Here is a 26,882-nt window from a genome sequence, read left to right on the forward strand (position 1 = left end):
TTTTGACCTTTGCAATGATAAACTTCCCTTGTATCTTCCTATCGATTCAACCCTGATTCATCTCTCTCCACCAGAATTATACAGCTGTTTCAGTCTACCCGCATGCATGAGACAATTTATCAGCTTCAGTTTTTCCTTGGTAACATTCCCCTTGGGTTTGAACATACACATATGGAAGAGCAAGGAGAAAAGGATGGTTATGTCAGGATAAAAGAGCTGGGAGACAGGCGTGGGAGTGAGGACATTTTACCCACTTTATACCCATCTTCGAAGTACTCCTATATGTTTCTATATGATGTAGTCCCTCTCCCCTGCAAATTTTTTAAAACAGCTATAGAATTAGATCCCTAATGGTTTGGGACAGCAAGTTGTAGAGAAATTCGAATATATAATCCACTTTTTTTTAAAAAACAATTAAGAACAAAAACATGCACCCCAAAATTAAAATCCTAGACATGTGCTTCTTATTCTATTAGGATTTGTGAGATTGTGTGTACTTGGTGAAAAATTGAAGGAAATTTGTCACCTGCCTGTACAGTAAAACCTGGATATAATGAAAAATATAAAAGGCTAATTCAGGTCTGTGGGTCTGTTAAAGCTGAAAGTCCATTATATAATAAAGTATGTTTTCCAAATGAATATTTTAAAAATTGACAAATTAGTTTACCTCTTTTTACTTATGTAGACACGTTATGTAATTAAAATAAAGTGTGTATTAAAAGCTTAATTTCCAAGAAAATTTTCTGTATGTATTACAATAATTTTAATTTATAATGAATAGGTCTAATGAATGAGTGCATTCACTAGTCACTGAAAGTAAATAAATGCACCCGGTGGGGTGTGGCTTAGGGCAAGTGGGAACTTCAGCTGCAGGGTTAAAACTGCTGCAGAAAGTCACCCCATGCAACAACAGAACCAGTTGCCACAGGTGATGCACTGTGATCATGTGTTAATCATTCACCCAACATCGTTTATTAGCGGTGACTTGAATTTAATATGTAGATTATAGCTGTAGATACGTAATAATTTAATGTAAGCAAAATTTTAAAAATATATTTTATTGATTTTTTTACAGAGAGGAAGGGAGAGAGATAAGATAGAGAGCTAGAAATGTCAATGAGAGAGAAACATCGACCAGCTGCCTCTTGCACACCCCCTACCGGGAATGTGCCCGCAACCAATGTACATGCCCTTGACGGGAATCGAACCTGGACCTTTCAGTCCGCAGACCCACGCTCTACCACTGAGCCAAACCGGCTTCGGCGTAAGCAAAATTTTATTAGTGTTTTTTTTTTCCAACATATAGCCTATTCGCATCCCATCACAGCCCGGGACCCGCTGTTTAAAATAGTGAATAACCAAAAAAAAAAACAAACCTGTTAACTTAATTATAAGCCAATGTTAGTTAAAAGCATTTTACAATTAACAGAGTGCTAATTGTCGCATATGACATATGGACTGGAAATTCTGTCCCTTAAATAGAGGTTCGCAAAATCGAAGGTTTACTGTAAAGTCTAGGGATCCAGGAAAAGCCCCACCTCGGCCAGCCCCTAGACTAGAGCTTTCTTCCCACAGTTCAGCCCACCTCACCTATTCCAGCCCCATCCCTGCCTCAGCCCCACCCCTGGGATGGGTCTTGTCCAGCCTCCTGCCCTTCCACTCCAGCCCCACCCTCAGGTCTGGTTCCCACCCAGAGCCTTCAGCAGGAATCTGCCCCCCCCCGCCCCCCCCGCAACCCCCCATCACCCAGTCCTCTCCACCTGGTACCACCTACATCCCGGTCCCCTCGAGGCCACGCCCCCTGGCCCTAATACCACCCACGGCCACGCCCCCTGCTCCCTGTCCGGCTCCAGCCCCTGGAGCAGGTCCTCGCCCAGAGCCACGCCCTCCGTGTCTGGCGTCTCCCAGAGCCTAGTCCCGACCCCAGAAACTAGTCTCTGCTCACACACCGCCCATGGGTCTCTCCCGGCCCCCGCTCGCCTATATCACCACTTCTGCCCCGAGCTCCCAAGATTCTCTCTCCGTGACCGGAAGCCCGTGTGGAGCCGCCAGCCCGAGACCGGAAGTGGGGGCGCGGGGAGGCGCCGCGGAGGCCGCCGCGGATGGCCGGCTGGCTTCACGGTACGTGCTCCGACTGCTCTGGGTGGGGCGGCGTTCACGTGGTGCGGTTGGCCGCGGTGCCAGGGGAGGACGCGGTGAGCTGCGGGTGGCCCGGGCGGTGCAGGGAGGGGTTGGGCTGAGGGCATCCCATCACGGCCCGGGACCCGCTGTCCCTCCCGGGACCGTTTTCTACCGGAAGCTGCCGGTACCTCCCAGCTCTTCACGCCGCTTCCCTCCCTCAGAGCTTCGGGCCCGCCGTCACCCTCGCCGGGTGTGATGTTGGTCCCCAGGGGACTTGTAGCCTAGTATGGAGGCTTTGTTTGGGTCATTGCAAAGGGGGCGGGGCGGGTACCATTGGCATCTAGAGGGCGGAGGCCGAGGATGCTGCCCCACGACCTCCAGGGCACAACCTTCACAATAAAGAATTATCCAGCCCCAAATGCCCGTGGGGCTGAGCTTAGGGAACCCTGCTTTAGGGCCTTACAGCCTCTGAAGCCCTGAGTGAACTGTGGAAATTGTTTAAAAGTCAGCGGAGTCGTGTATAGGGCCCCCAAGTGACAAGCCATATTTAAAGTGACTGGAGGCGCCAAAAACTCTCAATGCAGCCAAATGAGTTGAGCGAGCCAATTGCACACAGCATGAACCTGCTTTCCCCACTTGGGGAGTGGCTGGCTGGGAATCAGGGAAATCCAGTTACTGCCAATAATTACTCATTAATCAGTAAATTCAGAAAAGAAAAGTGAATGGGATGGCTTTTCCATTCAGTAACTGTATTATGTCTATAAAAGGCCTTTTTTATTTTCCTCCTCCTCAGACAAGAAAAGCACCTCTAGAGCTCAGGTATGAGTTGAAACCAGTTTTGAGGCTCACCTTTCCTCACTGATTTAAGATCTCTGTGTGACCAGGTGAGGGCTGTGTGGCACTTGTGCAAACAGATTCCACCTGTCTCCACTGGGCAGAATAACTGCTAATGGGCTTTCTTGAGCTAAGATCAGAAACACAGGGTCACTAGGAATAAGGTAATCTTTTTTAAAAAATTATATATATATATATAAATTATAAAATATAAATTATAAAATATATATATATATATATACATACACATTTTTTTTTTTTTCAGAGGAGAGAGAAAGAGAAACATCAATGATGAGAGAGAATCATTGATCGGCTGCCTCACACACACCCCCCACTGGGGATCAAGCCTGAAACCCCAGCATGTGTCCCTGACAGGAATTGAACCTGGGATCCTTCAGTCCACAGGCTGACGCTTTATCCACTGAGCCAAACCAGCCAGGGCAAGAATGAGAGAATCTTGAGAACATTTTCTTATGTTTGATGTGTTATATTCAAGGGAAAGATAGTAAGGTGTGTGTGGCTATATGTATGTTAATAATTCAATAAATACAGTTACATGTAAATAAATACACATTACAGAGGGTGGGGTGGGAACTGGGTGGAAGGGAGCTATGGTGGGGAAAAGGAGAAACAATTGTAATAATCTGAACAAGATTTATTAAATAAATTAAAGATTTATTAAATAAAAAATACACAAACAAACATGTAAATAACAAAATGTGTAAGAGTATAGCAATATGTATTTGCTCACATTATATACTAAAAATGTTAGAATTTTATATATAAGTATAAGTATAAATATATAATCTTTACATGTATATGAAGTATGACAAGTCACCCAACTAAAGACTGGCAGGAATATTTAGCAATATTCCTCAGTCCTGTTGAGTTTGACTTCTAAAGCTCTATAAATCCTCCACAAAGATTGAAAATATGGGAGCATTAGGGGGAAAAAATATTTTAACTTTTTTACATTAGTAACAGAAATTTAAATTGACAAGCAAACAAATGTATTTTGAGCAAGTGGGATTTTTTTCTCAATGAGATTTAAAATCATTTGGAGGAATATTAAGCAACAACTTAGAGATTGAAGGGTAAGGTGCTAGTTTCCAGAGACTGTCCTTCACAACTTGCCTTCCAATAGAAATTAACTTTGTTTCTTAAAACTTTTCCGAACTAACAGTCTGGTGATTCATATTGAAGAGAAGCATTTTAAGTAATTTTATATTCAATTGTTGGGCTTTAATAATTGTTTGTGTGTGTGTGTGTGTGTATACATACACACATGTGCACACATATGCATGTCCATACTTTTTTCATTAGATTTTCTATGTCATTCTTGAGGGGTATATTTGCTTGTCATGCAACAGATCCTTTTTGAGTGTGCAATTTAGGGGACCAGGCCTCCTCATTTGCTCAACTCTAAGGGATTTGCCAGGATATTGGACATTTAGTGTTCAAATCAGGATAGTCATAGGCAAACAGGATGGTTCATCATCTCCATGAGCTAGGCCATGGGCCAGATACATAGGGACCCTGGAGAACCAAGCAGACCTTGTCTTGCTTCTGTGGAATTTACATTCTAAGCAGTTAATTACATAATTGATGTGGGAGCTTGGCACAGAGGACTCAACCTGAAAGAACAAGGAAGTCATTTTGAGAAGGCCTGATATTTAGCTTGAGAGCTAAAGTTGGGGCTGGATTTTGCTAGTCACAGAACTAGACTAGAGTGCAGGTGTGGGAGTACATTTAAGAGAGCACTTTGGGCAGAGAGAACTGCGTGAAAACAACCCCCAAACGCAGGAGAGCCTGGGTCCTCCATTAACAGGGGAGACGGGGATGGCTGAAGCCAAGACAACAGCACAGGGAAGGAGTGTGAGCCAGGCTGGACAGTTGGGCAGGCCGGACCACATCAGGCATTCCTCTGGACTGTCTTCTAAAGCCACTGGGCAGACACTGAAGAGGGTGTGTGGTTAGCATTTGGTTTTTGCACGCTGGTTAAAATGGACTTCTGGATTAAGAATGAGGACTTAAGAGGGAAGATAGAAGGTGATAGGAAGAAGTTTAGGATTAGGATGGTTGTACCCTAGGCCTGTGGAGGAGGAAAGTAGAAGAAAAAAAAGACTGCCCTAACCAGTTTGGCTCAGTGGATAGAGCGTCGGCCTGCGGACTGAAAGGTCCCAGGTTTGATTCCGGTCAAGGGCATGTATAATACCTTGGTTGCGGGCACATCCCCAGTAGGGGATATGCAGGAGGCAGCTGATCAATTTTTCTCTCTCATTGATCTTTCTAACTTTCTATCCCTCTCCCTTCCTCTCTGTAAAAAATCAATAAAAAGCATTTTTTTAAAAAAGAGAGAGAGAGAGAGAGAGAGAGAGAGAGAGAGAGAGAGAGAGAGAGAGACCTTAGAGTTTAGAACTAAGAATATTATGCTTCCATTCATGCATGTATCTGTCAGGTAGCACAGAACATTTACTATTCTCCTAGCTTCTGTCCATGCAAACCTGCAGGCATCATCCTCACCCAGGTCCAAGTTTTCACCCCACTTTGCCACTCTCAGGTCCCGTCCTCCACATCCGAAAGAAAGTCAGGCCTAAGTATGTGTAGGGCTTCTCTGTACACCATGGTGGCCATTAGCCAGGCGTCACCATTTCAGTTAAACCAATGAAAAATACAACCAAATTTTCTCAGTTCCAATGACCATATTTCAAGTGGTCAGTAGCCACCTTTGGCTAGTGGCTGCCACATTGGACAGAGAAGAATTAAAGAACATTTCTATCACTGACAATTCTGTTGGGCAACTCTGGTGTGGAGTGGCCCTTTCTCTGTGACCTTCGCAGCACCAACACAGCCAAGAGGAGAGAGGAGTCTCTGAATCTGTAGCCTGAGTGGAGTCCCCTTCTGTCCTCAGGTGAACTCTAACTGCCAGGAGACCTTGAAGAGGTCCTTGGCGTCTGAAAGTGTCCCAGGCAATTTGTCAGTTTCCTTTCCTCTTGGGGCTGTGAGCTGGGTGGACCCTACCTCTTCTCTTCTCCTCAGCTCAGTGGCTATGACTATTCCTAACTACAAATTGGGTCCCTGGTGGGAGGAAGGAGCCACCCTCCACCTGCAGCAGGTCAGGACATTCTGCCACAGGTGTGTGGGTCTTGGACTCACACCAGGGCTCAGGGAGGGTTTGATGTGAGAGGCTGTATGAGTTTCTTATAGCTGCTGTAACAAATTATCATAAACCTTGTGGCTTAATGCATCACATATTTATTTTCCTGTGGTTCTGGAGGTCAGAAATCCTAAATGAGTTGGCAGGGCTGCATTCCTTCTGGAGTCTCTAGGGGAGAATCCATTCCCTTGCCTTGACCTTCATTTGAGGCTGCCTGCATTCTTTCCTTGGCTTAATGCTTCTCTTTTCATCTTCAGAGCTAGCAGTGTAGCGTCTCTCTTTCTCTCTCTCCCTCTCCTTCCCACCCTCCCTCCCTCCTCTGTTTTTATCATCACATCTCTTTTGCAGATCCTGACCCTCCTGCTTCCCTTTTATAAGGACCCTTGTGATGACGTTGGGCCCACCTGGATAATTCAGGATCATCTCCCCATCTCAAGATCTTTACCTTGATCACATGTGTAAAACTCTTTGCCTTGTAACTCAGCACATTCACAGGTTCTGCGGAGTGGACATCTTTGGAGCGGGAGCATTAACCTATCATATAGGCCCAGGAGTCAGTGACTCCGTACAACTCTTTTTCACCTGGCCCACACTCACTCTTAGTGTCTTAAGTTCCCCTCTCTGTACACACACCATTTATTGCTTTCATCTTTTAGGTGCACGGAGGACACATATTTAAAAAAAGCTAGTTTTACAGAATTACATTTTATTCTGGTACTACATTCTATATATGCTGCTTGATACTTTGATTTTTTTCCCCACTTAAATTTATTGAAGATAAGAATCTATCAATACATAGAAATTGTCTTTTTCTTTTTTGGCTGCATGTTTCTTCATGATGTGGGTATCCCGTAGTTTATTGAACTTATTTTCTATTGATGGTCATTTGTGTTGTTTCCAGTCCTTTGATATTATAATAATGCCACAGTGAATACTCTTGCTGTTCTATGCTGATCTCAGCCTATTAATAACTGATGTTGAAATAGATTCCTTCACCAATAACTATGAGGAAACTGAAAAGATACAGGTTAACGACTTACGAGACCTAGAAAGCACACCTTAGCCCACACAGGAATGTCATAGATAGAGTACATGGGCCTAGAGTTCTGCTTTTATTGGGGTGTAGGGTGGGGGCCTAAGGTTCATGGGTTCACTTTTTTTTTCTTTTTTTCCTTTTTTTTAAATAAATCTTTATTGTTTGTATTATTACAAATGTTCCTCTTCCCCCCCCCCCCAATTGCTCCCCTCTACCAGGTTCCCACCCCACCCTCTGCCCTTTCCCCACCCCCCATTGTCCTCATCCATAGGTGCACAGTTTTTGTTCAGGCTCTTCCCGCACCCCCACTCCCCTTTTCCCCCGAGAATCGTCAGTTCACTCCCCTTCAATACCTCTGATTCTATTATATTCACCAGTTAATATTGTTCATCAGATTTTTTAATTCCCTTGGTTTTTAGATTCATTTGTTGATAGTTACGTATTTGTTGTTCATAATTTTTATCTTTATTTTCTTCCTCTTCCTAAAGAACCCCCTTCAGCAATTCATATAATTCTGGTTTGGTGGTGATGAACTCCTTTAGCCCTCGATTCTGAGTGATAGCTTTGCTGGGTAGAGTATTTTGGGCTGTAGGTTCTTACTATTTATCACCTTGAATATTTCTTGCCATTTCCTTCTGGCCTGCATGGTTTCTGTTGAGAAATCAACTGACAATAGTATGGGTGCTCCTTTATAGGTAACTACCTGCTTTTCCCTTGCTGCTTTTAATATTCTCTCTTTGTCTTTTGCTCTTGGAATTTTAATTATGATGTGTCTTGGTGTGGTCCTCTTTGGATTCCTTTTGTTTGGAATTCTGTGCGCTTCCTGGACTTGTAAGTCTAATTCTTTCACCAGGTGGGGGAAGTTTTCTGTCACTATTTCTTTCAGTATGTTTTCAGTATCTTGCTCTCTCTCTTCTTCTGGGACCCCTATAATTCTGATGTTGGTTCACTTGATGTTGTCCCAGAGGTTTCTTACATTATCTTCAACTTTCTAAATTCTCTTGTCTTCTTGCTTCTGCAGAGGAGTGTCTTCTGGTTCTTTATGTTCCAAATCTTTGACTTGATTCTTGTGATCTTCCATTCTGTTTTTAGTACTCTGTATAATATTTTTTATTTCAGACAATGTATTCTTTATTTCTAGTTGATCCCTTATTATTTCTAGTTGTTCCCTTATTATTTCTAGTTGATCTCTTTTTATATCCTCATAGGTCTCATTTATTTTATTGGCCTTTTCTAGGAAATTCTTGAAAAACCTCATAAGCGTGGTTTTGAACTCTATATCCAGTCGCTTTTTGTCCTCCATTTCTTTCGTTTGTGATCTGTTTCCTTGTCTTGGCATTTTTGCAGCTTCCCTGAGTTGGTAGCCTTAAAAGTCTGTGTTCAGCTTGGATGGGGCAGAGTTTCAGGGTGGAGCCTACAGCCTTGGCTTCCGTCAGCCCCGCCCTATGAGGCTCCTGAGTCTCAGTGTTCCTCAGTGTCCTTCGGTACTTACTGCAAGCACCTCTGAGAGAAAGGTGCCCTTAAGTTTCGCCTGCTACCAAACAGTCTAGGCTCTCCCCCAATGAGCCCGGAACTGGGGTTCAGTTCAGTTGGAAGTGGGGTTCAGAGCAGTCTGGAGCTTTTGTCTCCTTCCTGCTAGGGCAATCCAGCAGCACAGTCAACTGTCCGTTCTCTGTGCACAATGTGCACGCCTCTGGGACTTCTTTCACCGCTCCCCTGAGGTTTCGCCTTATAGCCCAGGCTCCCTCTGTATGAGTCTTGGTCTCCAGGGTCTGGCCTAGAACTGGGGTTCAGTGCTGTCAGAACTGGGGTTCAGCACAGTCCGGAGCTTTTATCTCCTTCCCGTTAGGGAACGCCAGCCAGGCACTCAGCCTCCCCCTCCTTTCCGGCTCCATCCTCTCCTCACGCGCAACGTGTCTCCATACCTTAGGCTTTTACAACTCCTCTGACTTTCCTTCTGGTTTTCTCTTTCCTTCTCATTGTAGAATTTCCAGTCAGTTGACTTTCCTGTAGTTCTGGGTAATGTCCATTTTGTATTTTAGTTTATTTGACTGAAATTGTTGTGTGAGGCTGCAGTTAGGTGTTTACCTTTGCCGCCATCTTGGTTTCTCTCCTCCCATGGGTTCACTCTTTATTGGTGAGTTTAAAACATACGAACAAGAATTTAAAATGCAGGAAGGGAAAACAAACAGGTAGTCCAAATAGTCAGTTATTACAATAAAATCAATCAAGATCTCTAAAAGAAAGAGCCTCAGTAGCGGCAACAGCCTGGCATCCTTATGTGGTCCTGAGACTGCCAGATGTGTTCATTAGAGACATCTGTATTTGAACTGGATGCCTCTTCAAAATGGATGTTGCTTGGCAATCAAAGCTCAAGTCAGACACTTGCATTACAAAAAGAGAAAAAAATGTCAGGATTTACACTAAACTCACCCAGGTCTTTTAGTATTTGTGTTACCATTGAAATAGATCCCTAGAAGTTCCATTGACAGTGAAAGAGTAAATGTTTTTGCATTTTGCTTGACATGAACAAATTCCTTCCATATGAGTTATATCCCAGCAGTGTATGAGAGTGCATTTCCCTACAGCCTTGCCAATAAAAGAAGTGGCCCGCCCTGTCTTTGTTGATCTGATAAAAATCGGTATCAGTGTAGCTGCAGTTTACATCGCTGTGAATAAGATTATCAGTAGTTCTACCAATTGGATTGGTAGTGGTAGAAACAAATGATACTGTTTGGAGGAGTTAGTGGGACATGAGGAAATGAGACAGAGTGAAAACACTGTGATGAGAAGCAGAGACGGGGCAGTAACTGGAAAGAAAACTGTGCTATTAGAAAGACATATTTCATCACTAAATACTGCATTGGATTTAAATGGGGTGAGAGTCTAGTAGAGTGGGAGAGCTTAAAGGATAAACAAGAGGTCATCAATAGTGTACCAAAAGCTTCTAAAGGCAGGTGGGATGGGACACAACAAAGCTGTAGCCTGGCCTTATAGAGAAGGGAGACAGCTCCTGGTTTACAGCAGAAGAGAGGGAGGAAACTGCGTTCAGATTGTCATTTTGACGTCAGGAAGGTAGAATCCTCTCATGATGGTCACTTTGAGAAGTAGGATGCGAGGCCATCTGCAGAAAGTGAGGGTCTATTCCTTATCTGTTTGCTGCTAATCTTAGTCCCTTAAAATAATAGTAGTCATTTCCTGTCTCACAGTTTTTGTAGTTTAGGAATTCATCTTAGGTTCAAGGTTCTGGCTCAGGGACTTTTCGTGATTTCTCAGCCAGGTATCAGCTGAAACTGCAGTCATCTGAAGGCTTGACTGGTGCTGAAAGATGCGCTTTCATGGTGGTTCATGCACATGCTGGCATTCGTGCTGGCATTGGAGAGAGGCCTCAGTTCCTCTCCAGGTGTCTCGCCACAGGACCACTTGTGTGTCCTTGCAGCAAGGCTTCCCCTAGAGCAGGCAGTGCAAGAGACGAAGAAATCACCTCCACAGCATTCTATTAGTCACGCAGCTCAGCCCTCATTAATGCAGGTGTGACTATCAGGAGGCTTGAATCATTAAGGCTATATAGGAAGCTGATTGCCATAGAGGGAAAAGGTGAGTTTAAAGAGATTAGAAAAGGTTTGATTAGTAGGAAGCTCCATTGACTTATAGGATTGTCCTGCAGGATTGAGGGCTCTTGTCATGTTGGTGATCATGTTTGTCTAAAGGTGACAATAGTTCAGTTCTCCTGCAGGCTGGTCTGCCCGAGTGCTCCACAGAGCACATGGTCAGAGTTCTGCTGAAACACTGAAGGTGGGGCTTAGGGATAAGGAAATTTGTGGAAATGAGGGACATGGTAATCCAGGCTGGGTAAGCATGAAATGAGGGAGAGGTGACTGATGGGTAGCAAGAAGGTAGTATAGTAGGTGAACTGAGTTCTTTATGTAGTAGAAGACACATGTAGTGAAAGGAAAAAATGAGTGAACAAAGGAAAAGTTTGGGAGGTTGTGTTCAGAGAGAGGGAAATTTCTGAACTATTGTTCTGGAGAGTGAAACAACATCAGGTGATGAGCAAGCCCAGGGTGGTGCCTGTGGAAATGTGTGGCAAAGGTGGAGTAAAGCAAACTCATAGCACAGTGAGTCCGAGATCATCTGAGTGAGGTAGCACTGGAGGCTGAAAGAATAATGGAAGTCAGGTGCCCCAGTCTTAAGTGAATAGGGTTTGAAGGTGGGAATGTGATTGTGACAACCACATGCATCAAACTACAGTGAAACTGAGAATTTAAAAGGAGGTGGGGCAGCCCCAGGCTGGTGTAGCTCAATTGGTTGGAGCGTTGTCCCATACACCGAAAGGTCACGGGTTCAATTCCTGGTCAGGGCACATACCCATGTTTCGGGTTTGATCCCTAATCAGAAGGCATATGGAAGGCAACAACTGATCAGTGTTTCTGTCTCACATCGATGTTCCTCTCTGTCTCTGAAATAAAAATTTTTAAATAATACTGCCTAGGGTTAGAATTAAAATAAGTAAATAATAAAATGGGGTGGAGCCGAAACCGGTATGGCTCAGTGGATAGAGCGTCAACCTGCGGACTGAACGGTCCCGGGTTCGATTCCGGTCAAGGACATGTACCTTGGTTGCGGGCACATCCCCAGTAGGGGGTGTGCAGGAGGCAGCTGATCGATGTCTCTCTCATCAATGCTTCTAAGTCTCTATTCCTCTCCCTCTCTGTAAAAAAATCAATAAAATATATTTTAAAAAATAAAAAATAAATAAAATAAAATGGGATGGAGCAGTAATGTGCTGGTCATATCATGGTGGACAGAAGATAAGTTTTGCCATCACACAGCCAAGGGTTTACCAGCTGCCTGGCAAAATAAAGGCCCAATAACAAAGACATTGCATTTTGAAGGAGAACATGATGCCCAGGCTGAGATAGATTTGTCCTCAGTAGCCTAGAGAAAGAGAGAAGCTATGCGTTTTTCATATTATCTTATTTATTCCAGAGTGCATTGTGGGAGTAAGAAGAGAAGCCTCCTGGTTCTCCCATCATCCTGTTGTTTAGGAAAATTTTCTGACTGAATCATAGGATCGTGTCATGGTTCTATTCCCCACCTGTGGTGAGTTGTGGGTCCCAGCAGCGCTCAGAGGCCAGGTGTCAAAAGGCCCCTGTACCGCCGAGGAGGTAGGGGAGGGGCTCAGCAGGCGAGGCAGGAGTGGAGCTCAGAGGTCACTGCCTCCTAATTAGATTTTGGGTATTTGAGGTTTTAGTAGTTTGTATGACTGTGGAGCTGTCACCTGTGTGGTAAATAAAATTCAAAATGAGCTTTTGAATTTTATCTGTAATTCTTTTTATAAACCTGATTAAATGACAATTGGATTTTCAAATTTCTTGTCTGTGGAACGTGAATAATCTCTCAAGCTCTGTTTTCTGGCCCTGGTGAGACAGGGCTCTGCTCTAGTTTTTTAATAAAAAATTAATGTGTGTGTGTGTTCACAGGTAGGAGGGGAGTTTGTGAGTGCTAGAGCACATGTGTCAAACACAAGGCCCGCGGGCCAAATCCGTCCCGCCAGGCCTTGCAATGTGGCCCGCACCGCGCTGTCATCACTGCACTCCGCTGCGTTTCCATCACAATGACAGTTTATGACTGTTCAGTAAACCATTCGGCCCGCGATTTAGGCTGGATTTTAGATTTTGGCCCCTTCTCTGATTGAGTTCGACACCCCTATGCTAGAGTATAGAGTACACTGGATTCTTGTGACTTATTTATGACTCATTTCTACTTCTCCAGTTCAGTCTCCCCTGTACTCAACACCCCCTCAAAAAGGATGCACAGAGGAGGAAGGGTTAGTTAATGGCTTCCTGACAAGTGGGTTACCAGTGAGTCATGTTTCTTTTTCCAAATCATTATTTTTTGGCCAAAGTTGAACTTGTTATCTTTCAATGACCTGGGCTTCACAGCCAAACCAGATCTTCAGGCATCCAGGATCTCTGAGCATCTAATGGAGGGTAAGGGGCTGCCCAAACAAGGTCAGGATATGTCAGTATTTACCGCATTGCAAAGTCTCCTGCAGGTCCCTCTCTCATGTTCTGCTGATAGTTTTTAACGGAGCACTAAGGAAAGACGTGACTGTTTCTTAAATTCAAGCAATTGATGGTGGCCATTTGGAAATCATTCATGCATTTACCAAGTATTTCTGATTTCTGCGATGTTCCAGGCCTATATTCAGTCTCTGAGACTGAAGGCTGAGTCCAAAAGCAAATCAGAGTAGAGCCCAGAACTCTAATATACAAAATATACCATCTGTTTTGAATTCCCGGTCCCCACTCTTGTCATCCTTGGCCCTTTTCCTGTATAACCTCAGTGGTCCTTGGCTAAGCCATAATGTTTTCGATGACTTTAGGACATGGTGACCTTCAAGGATGTGGCCGTCGAGTTTACCCAGGAAGAGTGGGCATTGCTGGATCCTTCTCAGAAAACACTGTACAAAGATGTGATGCTGGAGAACTGCAGGAACTTGGCATCGCTGGGTAAGCCTCACACCATTCCTGCATTTATTTCTTAACTCAGGCAACAAGTCTTTCCTTCTTTTTTTAAATTGAGGCAACATTCACATAACATAAAATTTACTATCATAACCATTTTAAAGCGTACAATTCAGTGGCTTTGATGTACTCCCAGTGTTGTGCAACCATCAGCACTATCTAATTGTCATCATCACTAAAAAACTCACACCCATTTAGTGGTCAATACTCATTACATCCCCCCTCCCAGCTGCTGGCAACCCCTAATTTGCTTTCTGTCTCTATGAATTTGCCTATTTTATATCATCGGATGATAAAATATGTGCTCTTTGTCTGGTTTCTTTCAGGAAGTATAATGTGTAAAGGTTTTGCTGTGTTATAGTGTGTATCTCATTTATGCCTTTGTATGACTGAATAATATTTCATTTTGTGGGTACACAATATTTTGTTTACCCAGTCAGTGGTTGATAAACATTTGGGTTGTTTCCACATATCAGGCTGTTATAAGTAATATTGCTACGCATTTTTGTGTATAAGTCTTTATTTAAACCTATGTTTATAGTTCTCTTGGGTATGTATCTAGGAATGGAATGCTGGGTCCTATATTACTATTGTTAGCTTACTAAGAAACAGCCAAACTGTTTCCCCAGCAACACAGGAGTTGAGATTTCTCCACAGCTTCCCCAACATTTGTTTGGTTTCTTTATTATAGCCATTCATGTGGGTATGAAGTGGCATCTTGTTTTGATTTGCATTTCATCCTGATGACCTTGAACATTTTTCCATCTCCTTGTTAACTATTTGCATATCTTTGAAGAAATGCTTATTCAAGCCTTTTAAATTTATCAATAGTTATTTTTTTTGTTCTTGGCTTGTAAAAGTTCATTATATATTATAAATACTATACCCTTATTCAGAATATGACTTGCAATAATTTCTCCCAGTCTGTGGTATCTTTCCAATTTCTTTTTTAATTTAATTTTTAAAATCTAAGTATAGCCCTGACTGATTTGGCTCAGTGGACAGAGCATCAACCTGCAGACTGAAGGACCCCAGGTTTGATTCTGGTCAAGGGCATGTACCTTGGTTGTGGGCACATCCCCAGTAGGAAGGTATGCAAGAGGCAGCTGATCGATGTCTCTAATTCTATTCCTCTCCCTTCCTCTCTGTAAAAAATCAATAAAATACATATTAAAAAAAAAAAAAAATTTAAGTTAGTTGGTATGTAATACTATATTGTATATAATATTATATAATATTAGTTTCAGGGTACAGTATAATGATTCGATATTTCTTTACCTTACAAAGTGATCACCCCACTAATTCTAGTAATAATCTCACCATACAAACTTATCCACAATATTATTGGCTATATTCCCCTTTTTCATCCATTCTCCCACCCCCCCTCCCTTTTGGTAACCATCCCTTTGTTCTATGTTTCTATAAATCTGTTTTCGTTTTGTTTGTTCCTGTTTTTGAGATTCCATGTATAAGTGTCACCATACAGTATTTGCCTTTCTCTGCCTGACCTATTTCATTTAGCATAATACCCTCTAGAGTCATCCATGTTGTCACAAATGGCAGTATTTCATTCCTTTTTATTGCTGCATAATATTCCACTGTGTATATGTACCTCATTTTTGTTATCAATTCATCTGTTGAAGGACACTAGGTTGCTTCCAAATCATAGCTATTATATTATAAATAATGCTGCAATGGGCATAGGAATACATGTATCTTTTCAAATTAGTGTTTTTGGTTTCTTTGGGTAAATACCCAGAAGTGGAATTGCTGGGTTGTATGGTATATCTATATTTATATTTTTGAGGATTGTCCATACTATTTTCCAAAGGGACTGCATCAGTTTGCAGTCCCAGCAAGTGCATAAAAGGGTCCAGGACTTTTGTTTGTTGGAAGTATTTTTATTATTGCTTTAATCTTACTAGCTACTAGAGGCCCAGTGCACAAAATTCATGCAGGGGGGTCCCTCAGCCTAGCCTGCACCCTCTCCAATCTGAGACTGCTGTCTCCCAACTGCTTGCCTGTCTGCCTTCCTAATTGCCCTTATCCACTTCTGCCTGCCAGTCTGATCACCCCCTAACCACTCCCATGCCAGCCTGATTGATGCCTAACTGCTCCCCTGCCAGCCTGTTTGCCCCCAACTTCCATCCTCTGCCTCCCTGGTCACCCCTAACTGCCCTCACCTGCAGGGTGATCACCTTCAACTGCCCTCCCTCGCAGGCCTGGTCCCTCCCAACTGCCCTCCCCTGCTGCCCAGCTTGTGCTGGACATCTTGTGTCCACATGGGGGCAGGATCTTTGACCACATGGGTGCAGCCATCTTATGTGTTGGAGTGATGGTCAGTCTGCATATTACTCTTTTATTAGATAGGATAGAGACCTGGTGCATGGGTAGGGGCCAGCTGGTTTGCCCTGAAGGGTGTCCCGGATCAGGGGGGCATGGGGTGGCCTTGGTGAGGGACCTGTGGTGGTTTGCAGGCTGGCCACGCCCCCCAGCAACCCAAACAGAGGCCCTGGGATCTGGAATTTATTTATCTTCTACAATTGAAACTGTAGCCTGGAGTGGAGCCAAGCCTCCTGCTCACTCCATGGCAGCAGCCATTTCTGTTGGAATTTATGTATCTTCTATAATTGAAACTTTGTAGCCTGGAGTGAAAGCCTGCGCCAGCCAGGGCTGCAGAAGCTTGGCTTCCTCCGTTGTCTGGAGAAATTCTAGCCTCCTGCTCTTCTGGAAGGAAGCCGGACATCCAGAAGATGTCTGGTTGACCTGGTCTAATTAGCATATTACCCTTTTATTAGTAGAGAGGATTAGGTCCAATTTGTGTATAGCAGTGGTCGGCAAACTCATTAGTCAACAGAGCCAAATATCAACAGTACAACAATTGAAATTTTTTTAAATATATTTTATTGATTTTTTTTTTTTTTACAGAGAGGGATAGATTTTTATTTATTTTTTTTATTTTTTTTTACAGATAAGGATAGAGAGTTAGAAACATGGATGAGAGAGAAACATTGATCAGCTGCCTCCTGCACACCCCCTACTGGGGATGTGTCTGCAACCAAGTTACATGCCTTTGACTAGAATAGTACCTGGGACCTTTCAGTCCACAGGCCAACACTCTTATCTACTGAGCCAAACCAGTTTCGGCTGAAATTTCTTTTGAGAGCCAAATTTTTTTAAACTTAAACTTCTAACGCCACTTCTTCAAAAAAGACTTGCCCAGGCCGTGGTATTTTGTGGAAGAGCCACACTCAAGGGGCCAAAGAGCCGTATTTGTCTCACGAGCCCAGGTTTGACAACCACTAATGTGTAGGATTGACTAAGTCCTCTGCTTCCTTGTTGGTCTTCTACCTAGTTTTCTGCCTATTTTTCAATATGGTATGTTGAAGTCTGCAACTATTACTGTAGTCTTTATTTCTCCCTTCAATTCTGTCAATTTTGAATTTATATATTTTTGAGCTCTTTTGTTAGGTACATATATGTCTCTAATTGTTATATCTTCTTGGTGAAGTTACCTTTTTATTATTAAGTAATACCTTTCTTTGTGTCTTATAACAATTTTTGTCTTAAAATCTATTTTGCCTGAAATTAATATAGCTACACAATCTCTCTTTTATCTGCTGTGTTCATGGAATAAATTTTCCCAGCAGTTGACTTTCAACTAATTAATGTCTTTAGATGTAAAGTGAGTGTCCTAAAGATAGCATATAATTGGATGATTGTTTTGTCCACTCTGCCAAAACCTGCCTTTTAATTGGACATAAATTAATCAATTTACATGTAAGATAATCCTATATAATAAAAGTGTAATATTCTAAATGTCTGACCAATAGCTATGATGAGCACTGACCACCAGGGAACAGACGCTTTGACTGCTGGGGTCCAGTGATTGGGACTGGGTGAGAGGGCCCCAATTGCTGGCAAGGCCAAGAGACCCCACCCATGCACAAATTCGTGCACCAGGCCTCTAGTTACTGATGAAGAAGAACCTATTCATGCTATTTTGTTATTTGTGTTCTATTTGTTCCTCCATTCCTCCATTATTATTTACATTTTTGTGTTCTATATTTTCTAGTGGGCCATTTTAATTCCCCACTTATTTTTTGTTCAGTTTAGTTTTGTTTTTTTATTGAATTTATTGGGGTGACATTTATATATTTTTTAGTTATTTTTTAGTAGCTGTCCTGGGAATTATAATTAACATTTTAATTTATAATTATTTTTATTTAATACCAACTTTGTTCAATAGCATACCAAAGTTTTGTTCCTATATAGCTATACTCTGCACACCTTCTCCCTCACTTTATAATGCTTTATCACCCCTTACATCTTATACATTGTGTGGCTATTAATATAGATTTACATAGATTTACAATTATTGCTTTAGGCATTTCTCTCTCCCTCCCTCCCTCCCTCCCCCTCCCTCCCTCCCTCTCTCTCTCTCTCTCTCTCTCCCTCCCTCCCTCCCTCCCTCCCTCTCTCCTTTTTTAATCCTCTCCCAAGGATATTTTTCTATTGATTTTTAGAGAGAGTGGGAGGGGAAGAGACAGAATCATCGATGTAAGAGAAATACATCAATTGGTTACTTCTTGCATGTTCCCAAACCAGGGCCCAGGCCAGGGAGGAGCCTACAACCAAGGTACATGCCCTTGACTGTAATTGAACCCAGGACCTTCAGTCCATAGGCCAATGCTCTATCCACTGAGCCAAGTCATATAGGAAAAAAATTACAGAACAGAAATGAAGGTGTTATACTAATAAAAAAACCCAAAAAGCTATTATTATTGAGTTATACTTACCTATGTATTCTCCTTATCAGTATTCTTTCTTTTTATAGATTTGAGTTAATATTCATTGTCCTTTTATTTCAGTTTGAAAGAGTCTAATTAGCATTTCTTGTAAAGTAGATACATTACTATTGGAAGTGATCTCTTTCAGTTTAACCTATCTGGGATGTTTTAATCTTGGTTGTGTGTGTGTGTGTGTGTGTGTGTGTGTGTGTGTGTGTGTATATATATATATATATATATATATATATATATATATATATATATATGGGGTTTTACACTCTCCAATTGTAATTGGATATATATATATATTTTTTTTTTTCCCCCATCAAATTTGGTTAAGTATCTCTTCAGATATTCTTTTCTACTTCATTCTCTTCTCTACTTAAGGAACTTCCATTATGTGGATGTTGTTGATATGTTTGATAGTATCCCACAGGTCATTTAGGCTCTGTTCATTTTTTTTTTCTATTTTTCAGAGTGGGTGATATAAATTTTCCTATCTCGTAGTCATTAATTCTCTAGTCTGCCTACTCAAACCTGCTGTTGAACTCTTCTTCTGAATGTTTTGCTTGTGTTACTGTACATTTCAATTGCAAAATACCTATGTAGGTTTTTTAAATAACTTCTATCTTTAACATGTTTTCTATTGATCAGTATTTGTTCTTATTGTTTCCTTTAGTTCTTTCTACATGGTTTCATTTAGATCTTTAAGTATTAAAATAGGTATTTTTAAGTTCTTTATCTAGCCCTGTCCAGTATGGCTCAATTGCTTGAGCATCATCCTGTGCACCAAAAGGTCACTGGTTTGATTCCAGTCAGGGCACATACCGAGGTTGTGGGAGGGCAGCCAAGAGATGTTTCTCTCACACATTCATCTTCTCTTCTTCCCTCCTTTCCTCCTTACCTCTTCTTTCCTCTATCTCTCTAAAATCAATAAAGTATATTTTTAAAAATTCTTTATCTACTAAGCTTAATGGTTAGGTTTCCCCAGGGACCATTTTTTTTTTTTCCTATATTGGGCTATAAAATTATTTCTTTGCCTGCCTTGTAATTTTACTGGCTAAAAATTGGACATTTGGAATACTATCATATGGCAATTCTAGAATCAGCTTTTTCTCATCCCCAGGGTTTGTTTTTGCTGTATGTTTAGTGATGTTTCTGAACTAATTTGGTAATATCTATATTTGTTTTTGGCTACTTAAGACTCTGCTATGTTGAGAACTCCTTGTATACCTGGAACAAAAACAAACAAAAGTCTCCTAGTCTCTGCAGATGGGCTCTGAGTATATAATGGGGGTTTACACTCTCCATAGCTTCACAGCCTGCTTATGAAAAAAGCCTAAAGTTCAGTCATAGCTGAGGACTTAGTGCTTTTTCAGGTCTTTCCTGAGCATGTGCCCACTTTGAGTATGCAAAAGGCATACAAAAGATTAAAAGTGTCAATGTAAAAAACGGCTAAAACTTGTAAAAAATTTTTATAAGAGTTCATTTGAGCAAAACTGATGACAATTACCAGGAATCAAAATCTCAAATGCTCTGGAGAATAGCAGTTTTTCAGTTTCTTTTATGCATTTGAAATTGAGGGAACACAAGAAAGTTTACAGGAAAATGGAAGAAAGCAAGGTGTAGATCAGATTACAGGATGGTTAAGATTATGCACTTTCTTGAGGGTAATCATGCTTTTTCGGGGGGGTGGGGGGAGAAGTGTAAATAAACTCTGTTAATTTAGATGCTCAAGACCAATGGGCAGGGCTTGCCTTGCTTAAAAACCTCTCACTAAAGATTTTTTTTTTTAAAGGTTATGTTGTGCTCCGGCCAGTGTTGCCTAGTTAGTTGGGTGTTGTCCTATGCACCAGGGGGTTGCCGATTCTATTCCTGGTCGAAAGCATGTATGCTCAGGTTGCGGGCTTGATCCCGGTAGGGGGAATCATGCAGGAGTCAGCCAATTGATGTTGCACTCTCACATCAATGTTTCTCTCCTCCCATCCTCTCTCTAAAAATCAATAAACTATTATGAAAAACAAAGTTACTGTTGTATGACTACCCACCATGATCTGTCCAATTAGGAATTTATTATCTTTTTTTTTTTTTTTTTTTTTTTAATATAGAAACAGTCAGTAATGAGAGGGAATCATTATAGCCCCTACTGGGGATCGAGCCCACAATCCGGGCTTGTGCCCTTGAACAGAATTGAACCCAGGACCCTTCAGTCCTCAGGCTGATGTTCTATCCACTGAGCCAAACTAGCTATGGCAGGAATTAATGATTTATTATAGCACCGTTTTTTCAACTACAAAAGGAATGTGAAAGAACTTATCAAAAATTCCTCAAAACTTATTGTTCCACACTTTTCCTTCCAAGTGTTCAGTAAGTCTTTTGTTTTCTGTTTTCCCTTGCTTCAAATAGTGGTGGCTGATATATTTGCCTTTAAATGTGTTTAACACAGCTCAGCCCTTGGAGAGTTTGGGATTAGATAAATGAAGGCAAACCCTTTGAGCCAAACCTTCAGAAAGGTCTAACAAACAATCACAGTTCCTTGAATTCATTCTGCTTCCTCCATTACTAGGAATGTGGGCTGTTGTCTTCAAGGCCATGGCCAAAGCATGAAATAGAGAATTAGTCAAGGATCGGTTAAAATGTCAGCTGTTTTTTTTCCCCTTGATTAAGCATTTTCCTGGTTGCTATAATCTTTTGATAAGTCTCCAGAATTCTAGTAAAGTTAACTCTTAAAGATTTTTGCCAGTTTATTCATTGCTTTTGTGTAGGGATGGGCTTTTGGAGTTTAGTATTTCTTGTTTTCAATGTCATGACTTCTCACTAGAATTTCTTAAGCACTTCTCTATTCCTGGGTCTGTGCTAGGTTTAGGAGTACAGTGATGAATGAGACAAACATGTTCTCCACCTTCACAGAGCTTTGTTACTGATGCCTACCCTATGAACTGAATATTTGTTTCTTACTCTGACTTTATATCTCCATAGTTAAAAGCTTTAGAGCTTCTGATGTGTGTAATTTAGACTTTGACATGGGCTTTGAGACTATAGTTGACCCTGGAATAAGTTTGAACTGTATAGGTCCATTTATACATAGACATTTTCAATAATTATACAGTTGGTCCATCATAGCCCAGGCTTCACATCTGAAGATTCAACCAACCACAGATCAAAAACAGTATTATTGCCGGGACCAGTTTGGCTCAATGGATAGAGCATCGGGATGCGGACTGAAAGGTCCCGGGTTCGATTCTGGTCAAGGGCATGTACCTTGGTTGTGGGCACATCCTCAGTAGGGGGTGTGCAAGAGGCAGCTGATCGATGATTCTGTCTCATCGATGTTTCTAACTTTCTATCCCTCTCTCTTCCTCTCTGTAAAAAATCAATAAAATATATATTTTTTTAAAACAACAGTATTATTGACCCATGGATTGGGAATCTGTGAATGTAGAAAGCCAATATATGCATTGTTCTATGCCATTTTATATAAAGGACTTGAGCATCTGAGGATTTTGGTATCCACAGGAGGTCCAATCTCCCATGGATACCAAGGGACAACTAAAGTTTTGGGGGGATCAAATTAAATGTGGAGTTTTGACTGTGCAGGTGGTCAGTACCCTAATCCCCTCATTCAAGGGCCAACTATATTTATGTCCTATCACTTAGATATTGAATAAGGATACTTGTATTTTTGTTCCTTGGGAGTTATAGTATTCATTAGAATGTAAGTGTAATTATTCCTTTACTCTAAAAAGCCTCACCTGGCCTCTTTAGAATTGTTGGCTTCAGTTTCATGGAGTTCCTTGTCACCTGCACAATCCGCCTTCAACATATCTTTTCTCCATGATTAGGGTATCATGTTGATAAACTCAGCCTAATCTCTCAGTTGGAGCAAGAAGACAAGGTGATGACAGAGGGAAGAGGAATTCTCCCAGGCATTTGTTCAGGTGAGCACCAGGTCGATATGACTCTGAGGAATAGCTGTAGCCAGTGATTTGGGACATGGAAGTATTAATGTAATACTTAGAGAACTTTATAAAATGTCTTTTTTTCTGATGGAGCTGGCCAAGAACATTTGTATGAGCATTTTTTTCCTTTTAACTTGCTGTTCAGCATTGTATGCTTTACTTTGAACTTGGGCTTTCATCTCCCCTTGTTTTTGTTTTGCTTAAGTCTTTAACTTTTTGTCCAATTTCTTTCTACTTTATATCCCTGATAATTCCTTCTTTTATAAATTTCTGACAAATCTTAATCCTCCTTGAATCCTTTTTTTAACCCTACAATTTGATTACTCTTATCCTTTTCACTACAAATCTCAAAAACCCTAATCTCTCAGAGTCTAGCTTTACCCATGTGTATACTTAAATCCCTTTTCAATTTGTTTCAGATTTGGAAACTATACTTAAAACCAAATGGTTAACACCTAAGAAGCATGTTTTTAGGAATAAACGTTCTAATGGTGTAAAAGAGGTAAGACTAAAATGGTGATTCTTGGTTTTTCACAGTAGAAGAATTCTCTAAGTTAGAAAAGCCACAAGAAGGAGTATCATAAGAAGAAAGTAACATTTACAAATGATAAAATGGTGTCTCTAGAGAGATATTATGGAAAAATTGTGAATTTGGAGGAAATTATATGTTAGCTTCAAACTAAATTTTTTTTACTGAGTTACCAGAAGTAAATTATTTCCTTAAATGTGACTTAAGATATTGTCTGTTGAATCATAAAGTGGTCTTAAATTTATCAAAAAATGCTCTTGTATGGTAAGGACTTATATTTTTTTAATTTATAAGAGCTCTGACTGGGTAGCTATCTTACATAAGCACTGAAAATAGTGAAAACATCAGTTATATTAATTAGCATAATTCCTGGGAGAGAGAATTTGTATGACAACACTGAATATTAAAAATATTACAAATTAGTTATCATTTCTCTATTAACAGGAAAGAAATCAAGTTGGAATGAAACTTAATGAATGTAATCAGTGTTTTAAAGTATTCAGCACAAAATCTAACCTTACTCAACACAAGAGAATTCATACTGGAGAAAAACCCTATGACTGTAATCAATGTGGAAAATCTTTCAGCAGTAGATCTTATCTTACTATTCATAAGAGAATACATAATGGGGAGAAACCTTATGAATGCAATGACTGTGGGAAAGCCTTCAATGATCCCTCATCTCTCAGACTGCATGTAAGAATTCACACTGGAGAAAAACCTTATGAATGTAACCAATGTTTTCATGTTTTCCGTACTAGTTGTAACCTCAAAAGCCACAAGAGAATTCATACAAGAGAGAATCATCATGAATGTAATCTGTGTGGAAAGGCCTTCAGCACGAGATCTTCTCTTACTGGGCACAATAGTATCCACACAGGGGAGAAACCTTATGAGTGCCATGATTGTGGGAAAACCTTTAGAAAGAGCTCCTATCTGACACAGCATATGAGAACTCATACTGGAGAAAAACCCTATATGTGTAATCAATGTGGCAAATCCTTTAGTAGTAGCTTTTCTCTTACTGTGCACAAAAGAATTCATACTGGAGAGAAACCCTATGAATGCAGTAACTGTGGAAAAGCTTTTAATAATCTCTCAGCTGTTAAGAAACATGTGAGAACTCACACTGGAGAAAAACCCTATGAATGTAACCATTGTGGAAAATCTTTCACCACTAATTCTTACCTTTCTGTGCATAAGAAGATACATAATAGGTGGATTTGAATACAGAAACTGGGAAAGCATTCATTGATTTTTTTAATCCTTCAGACAACTTGTGGTAACTCATGCCAGGTGTAAGAGTTACCTATTGCTGCCTAGCTAATTTCCCTCCCAAACAGAGTGGTTTCAAATGACAAACACTTATCTCACAATTTCTGAAAGTCAGAAGTTCATAATTGGCTTAATTTTGTAGTTCTGGCTCAGTGTCTCTCATGAGGGTGCAGTCAAGATAATCATCAGAAGCTACAGTCATCTGTATTTTTATGGCCAAAGAGTCTTTTCCAAAATGGCTGACTCACATGCCTGGAAATTTAGTGCTGGATATTGCCAGGGAACCTTCATTTCCTCACCATGTAAGATTTTCCATGGGCCTGAGTATTTTTATGTGCAGTATCAGGTTCCCTCCAAAACATTTGATCTGAGGGAGAGCTAATACTGAAGCCATGTTGTCTTTTATAACCTAGCCTTGGAAGGATATGTTATCTCTTCCATACTGTATTGGATACACAGACCAATCCTGATACAATGTGGAAGAAGACTACACCAGGAGTGTATACCAGGAGAGAGGAGATCCTTGGGAAACATCTGAGAAGCTTGTCATAAAATCAATGAAGCAAGGCCCTTCAGCTTTCCATCAATTTGATATTGTGCAACTCTCAGGTTAATTCACTCTGGAGAAAAACCTCGAGTGCAATCTTTGTGGAAAACTTTAAGCTCAAACTCACCTTAATGTGCCCAGTACATGTGATAAATCAGTACAGAGTAATACTCATATAAGGAATGTGAAAACCCCCTCAGCACATTTATGTTACTGAGCAAACGATGGTGAGATACTCTGAATGCAACAAAAAAGCCTTAATGTTCTCTCAGTTTTTTGAGAGATGTGAGAAAGTCCTGTTAAATGTAATCAGTACTGGAAAGTCTTCCCTTTTTCTCATTCTTAGAAAACTATGAGAACTCACTGCAAAAAATATAAAGATTGAGGGAATGCCTTTAATGATACCTGTTACATTAGGAAAAATTTGAAATACTCCCTGGACGCAAAACCTGTCATTGTATTAATTTTGGAAGATCTTTCCATGATTCCTCGTTGTTGACTTGTGAGAATTCACAGTAGAGGAAGACCCTAGGAATGTAATCAGTACAAGGATGGCTCAGCCTCACCTATTCACTGAGTAACCACAAAATAAACATGGAATGGAAAATGTAAACCAAAAGAGTGTGGTATATTACCTTTAACAGTGTCTAATCCTTAGATTGGTGCATTAATTTATTAATTTTTAGTTATGTCTTAGTATAAACATTTATGTCTATAGCTATAGCCTAAAATAAACCTTAAATTTTGTATTAGTTTGGTATGTCATATTTACTCTTTGAAGATATCAATATATGACAAAGGTATTTCTGAATATCTCCTCAGTGATTTAGTTTACCATAATGAAACACTGTATGTGCTATATACAATACTTTTCTTCTCACGTAATGGCATTTTGTCAAGTGGACTTTATGATGTTGATTCTTTTTTATATTTATACCAGAAGCCCGATGCACGAAGATTCGTGCAAGAATGGGCCGCCTTTCCCCTGACTGCCAGCACCTTCTTCGCACTGGCCGGAGCCACCTTCCCACGCTTCCCAGAGGCCTGGAGCAACTGAGGTCTCACCCCACTCCTGGCCACTCAGCAACTGCATATGTAAATTAACCTGCCATCTTTATTGGGTTAATTTGCATAGTCACTCCCGATTGGCTAGGGGGCTTTGCAAAGGTATTGTCAATTAGCATGTTACTTTTTATTAGGGTAGATCCTAGTATAGCAGTTACTTTTAGCTTCTCCAGTGCCCATTCTCCCCTACTTTAAGAAAAAAACATTTTGTTGCCCTAGCTGGTTGGCTTGGTGGGTAGGGCGTCAGCCTGCAAACTGAAGGGTCCCAGGTTCAATTCCAATCAAGGGCTTATGCCTGGCTTGCGGGCTCAATCCCCAGTAGGGGGCATGCAGAAAGCAGCCAATCAATGGTCCTCCCTCATCATTGATGTTTCTCTCTTTTTCCTCTCTGAAATCAATAAGAAATATATTTTTTAAAAAAAACAAAAAACAAAAAAAAAAAAAAAAAAAAAAAAAAAAAAAAAAAAAACCACATTTTGTTGAAGTTGTCAAGCAGTATTAAAAATATTCAGTATGGAAAGCTTTCCTGAAACCCAACGATGTGTTGACTTCCTCTGCTGACCATAAGTAGGTATAAGTCACTGGTATAACATCATCTGGCTTGTTTGCCTCACTAAATTCTATTCACCTTAATTATTTTTTTCCCTTGAAAGTGTGCTCAAGGCCTAGAAAAGCTATATTTTAATTATAAGGATTTAAAAAATCACAATGATATGGGCTCCCAGGAAACTTCTGATTGGCTGTGTCAACTCTAGATTGCTTCTTCTTAGGCTTCTCTTCAAGTTATTAAAAGTTACCTCTGAGTGATTAGAGCCCAAGTGATTTTGGGGATTTAGTTTTGAGGAGGTATTAATATCCAGTTGAATGCAATATTTTACTGGTAAATCTATTAGTCAGATTTTATATTTCATATTTGTTTAAAAACGTGCGTTCTGTAATTTTTAAATATAGAGTGTATGCCCATTAACCCAAGCTAATTGTTTTTTTATATAGTATGCACATTCAGTTTTTTCCTCAAACTTATTTATATTTAGTAATA

The 26,882-nt window shown here is 40.7% G+C and overlaps 1 protein-coding gene across 7 annotated transcripts; it reads left to right on the plus strand.

The window, feature by feature from the left end:
• Positions 1–1,853: 1,853 nt before the first annotated feature.
• Positions 1,854–26,130, plus strand: ZNF558 (zinc finger protein 558). Of its 7 annotated transcripts, XM_045576528.1 has the most exons (9): positions 1,854–2,195; positions 5,995–6,070; positions 12,138–12,251; positions 12,924–13,012; positions 13,537–13,663; positions 22,311–22,406; positions 22,847–22,929; positions 23,401–23,652; positions 25,719–26,130. In XM_045576528.1, exons 3-9 carry the CDS (start codon positions 12,230–12,232, stop codon positions 25,833–25,835), a joined length of 786 nt encoding a protein of 261 aa, XP_045432484.1. In that variant the 5' UTR covers positions 1,854–2,195; positions 5,995–6,070; positions 12,138–12,229; the 3' UTR covers positions 25,836–26,130. The 7 variants fall into 7 exon arrangements, with proteins under 7 accessions (XP_045432484.1, XP_036279503.1, XP_036279505.1 ...); XM_036423610.2 differs by lacking the exon at positions 25,719–26,130 and having other exon boundaries at positions 1,857–2,195; positions 23,401–25,527; XM_036423612.2 differs by lacking the exon at positions 25,719–26,130 and having other exon boundaries at positions 1,857–2,121; positions 23,401–25,527.
• Positions 26,131–26,882: the final 752 nt, after the last annotated feature.

This window comes from Pipistrellus kuhlii, unplaced genomic scaffold (genome assembly GCF_014108245.1).
Source record: "Pipistrellus kuhlii isolate mPipKuh1 unplaced genomic scaffold, mPipKuh1.p scaffold_m20_p_8, whole genome shotgun sequence".
Lineage (NCBI taxonomy): Eukaryota > Metazoa > Chordata > Mammalia > Chiroptera > Vespertilionidae > Pipistrellus > Pipistrellus kuhlii.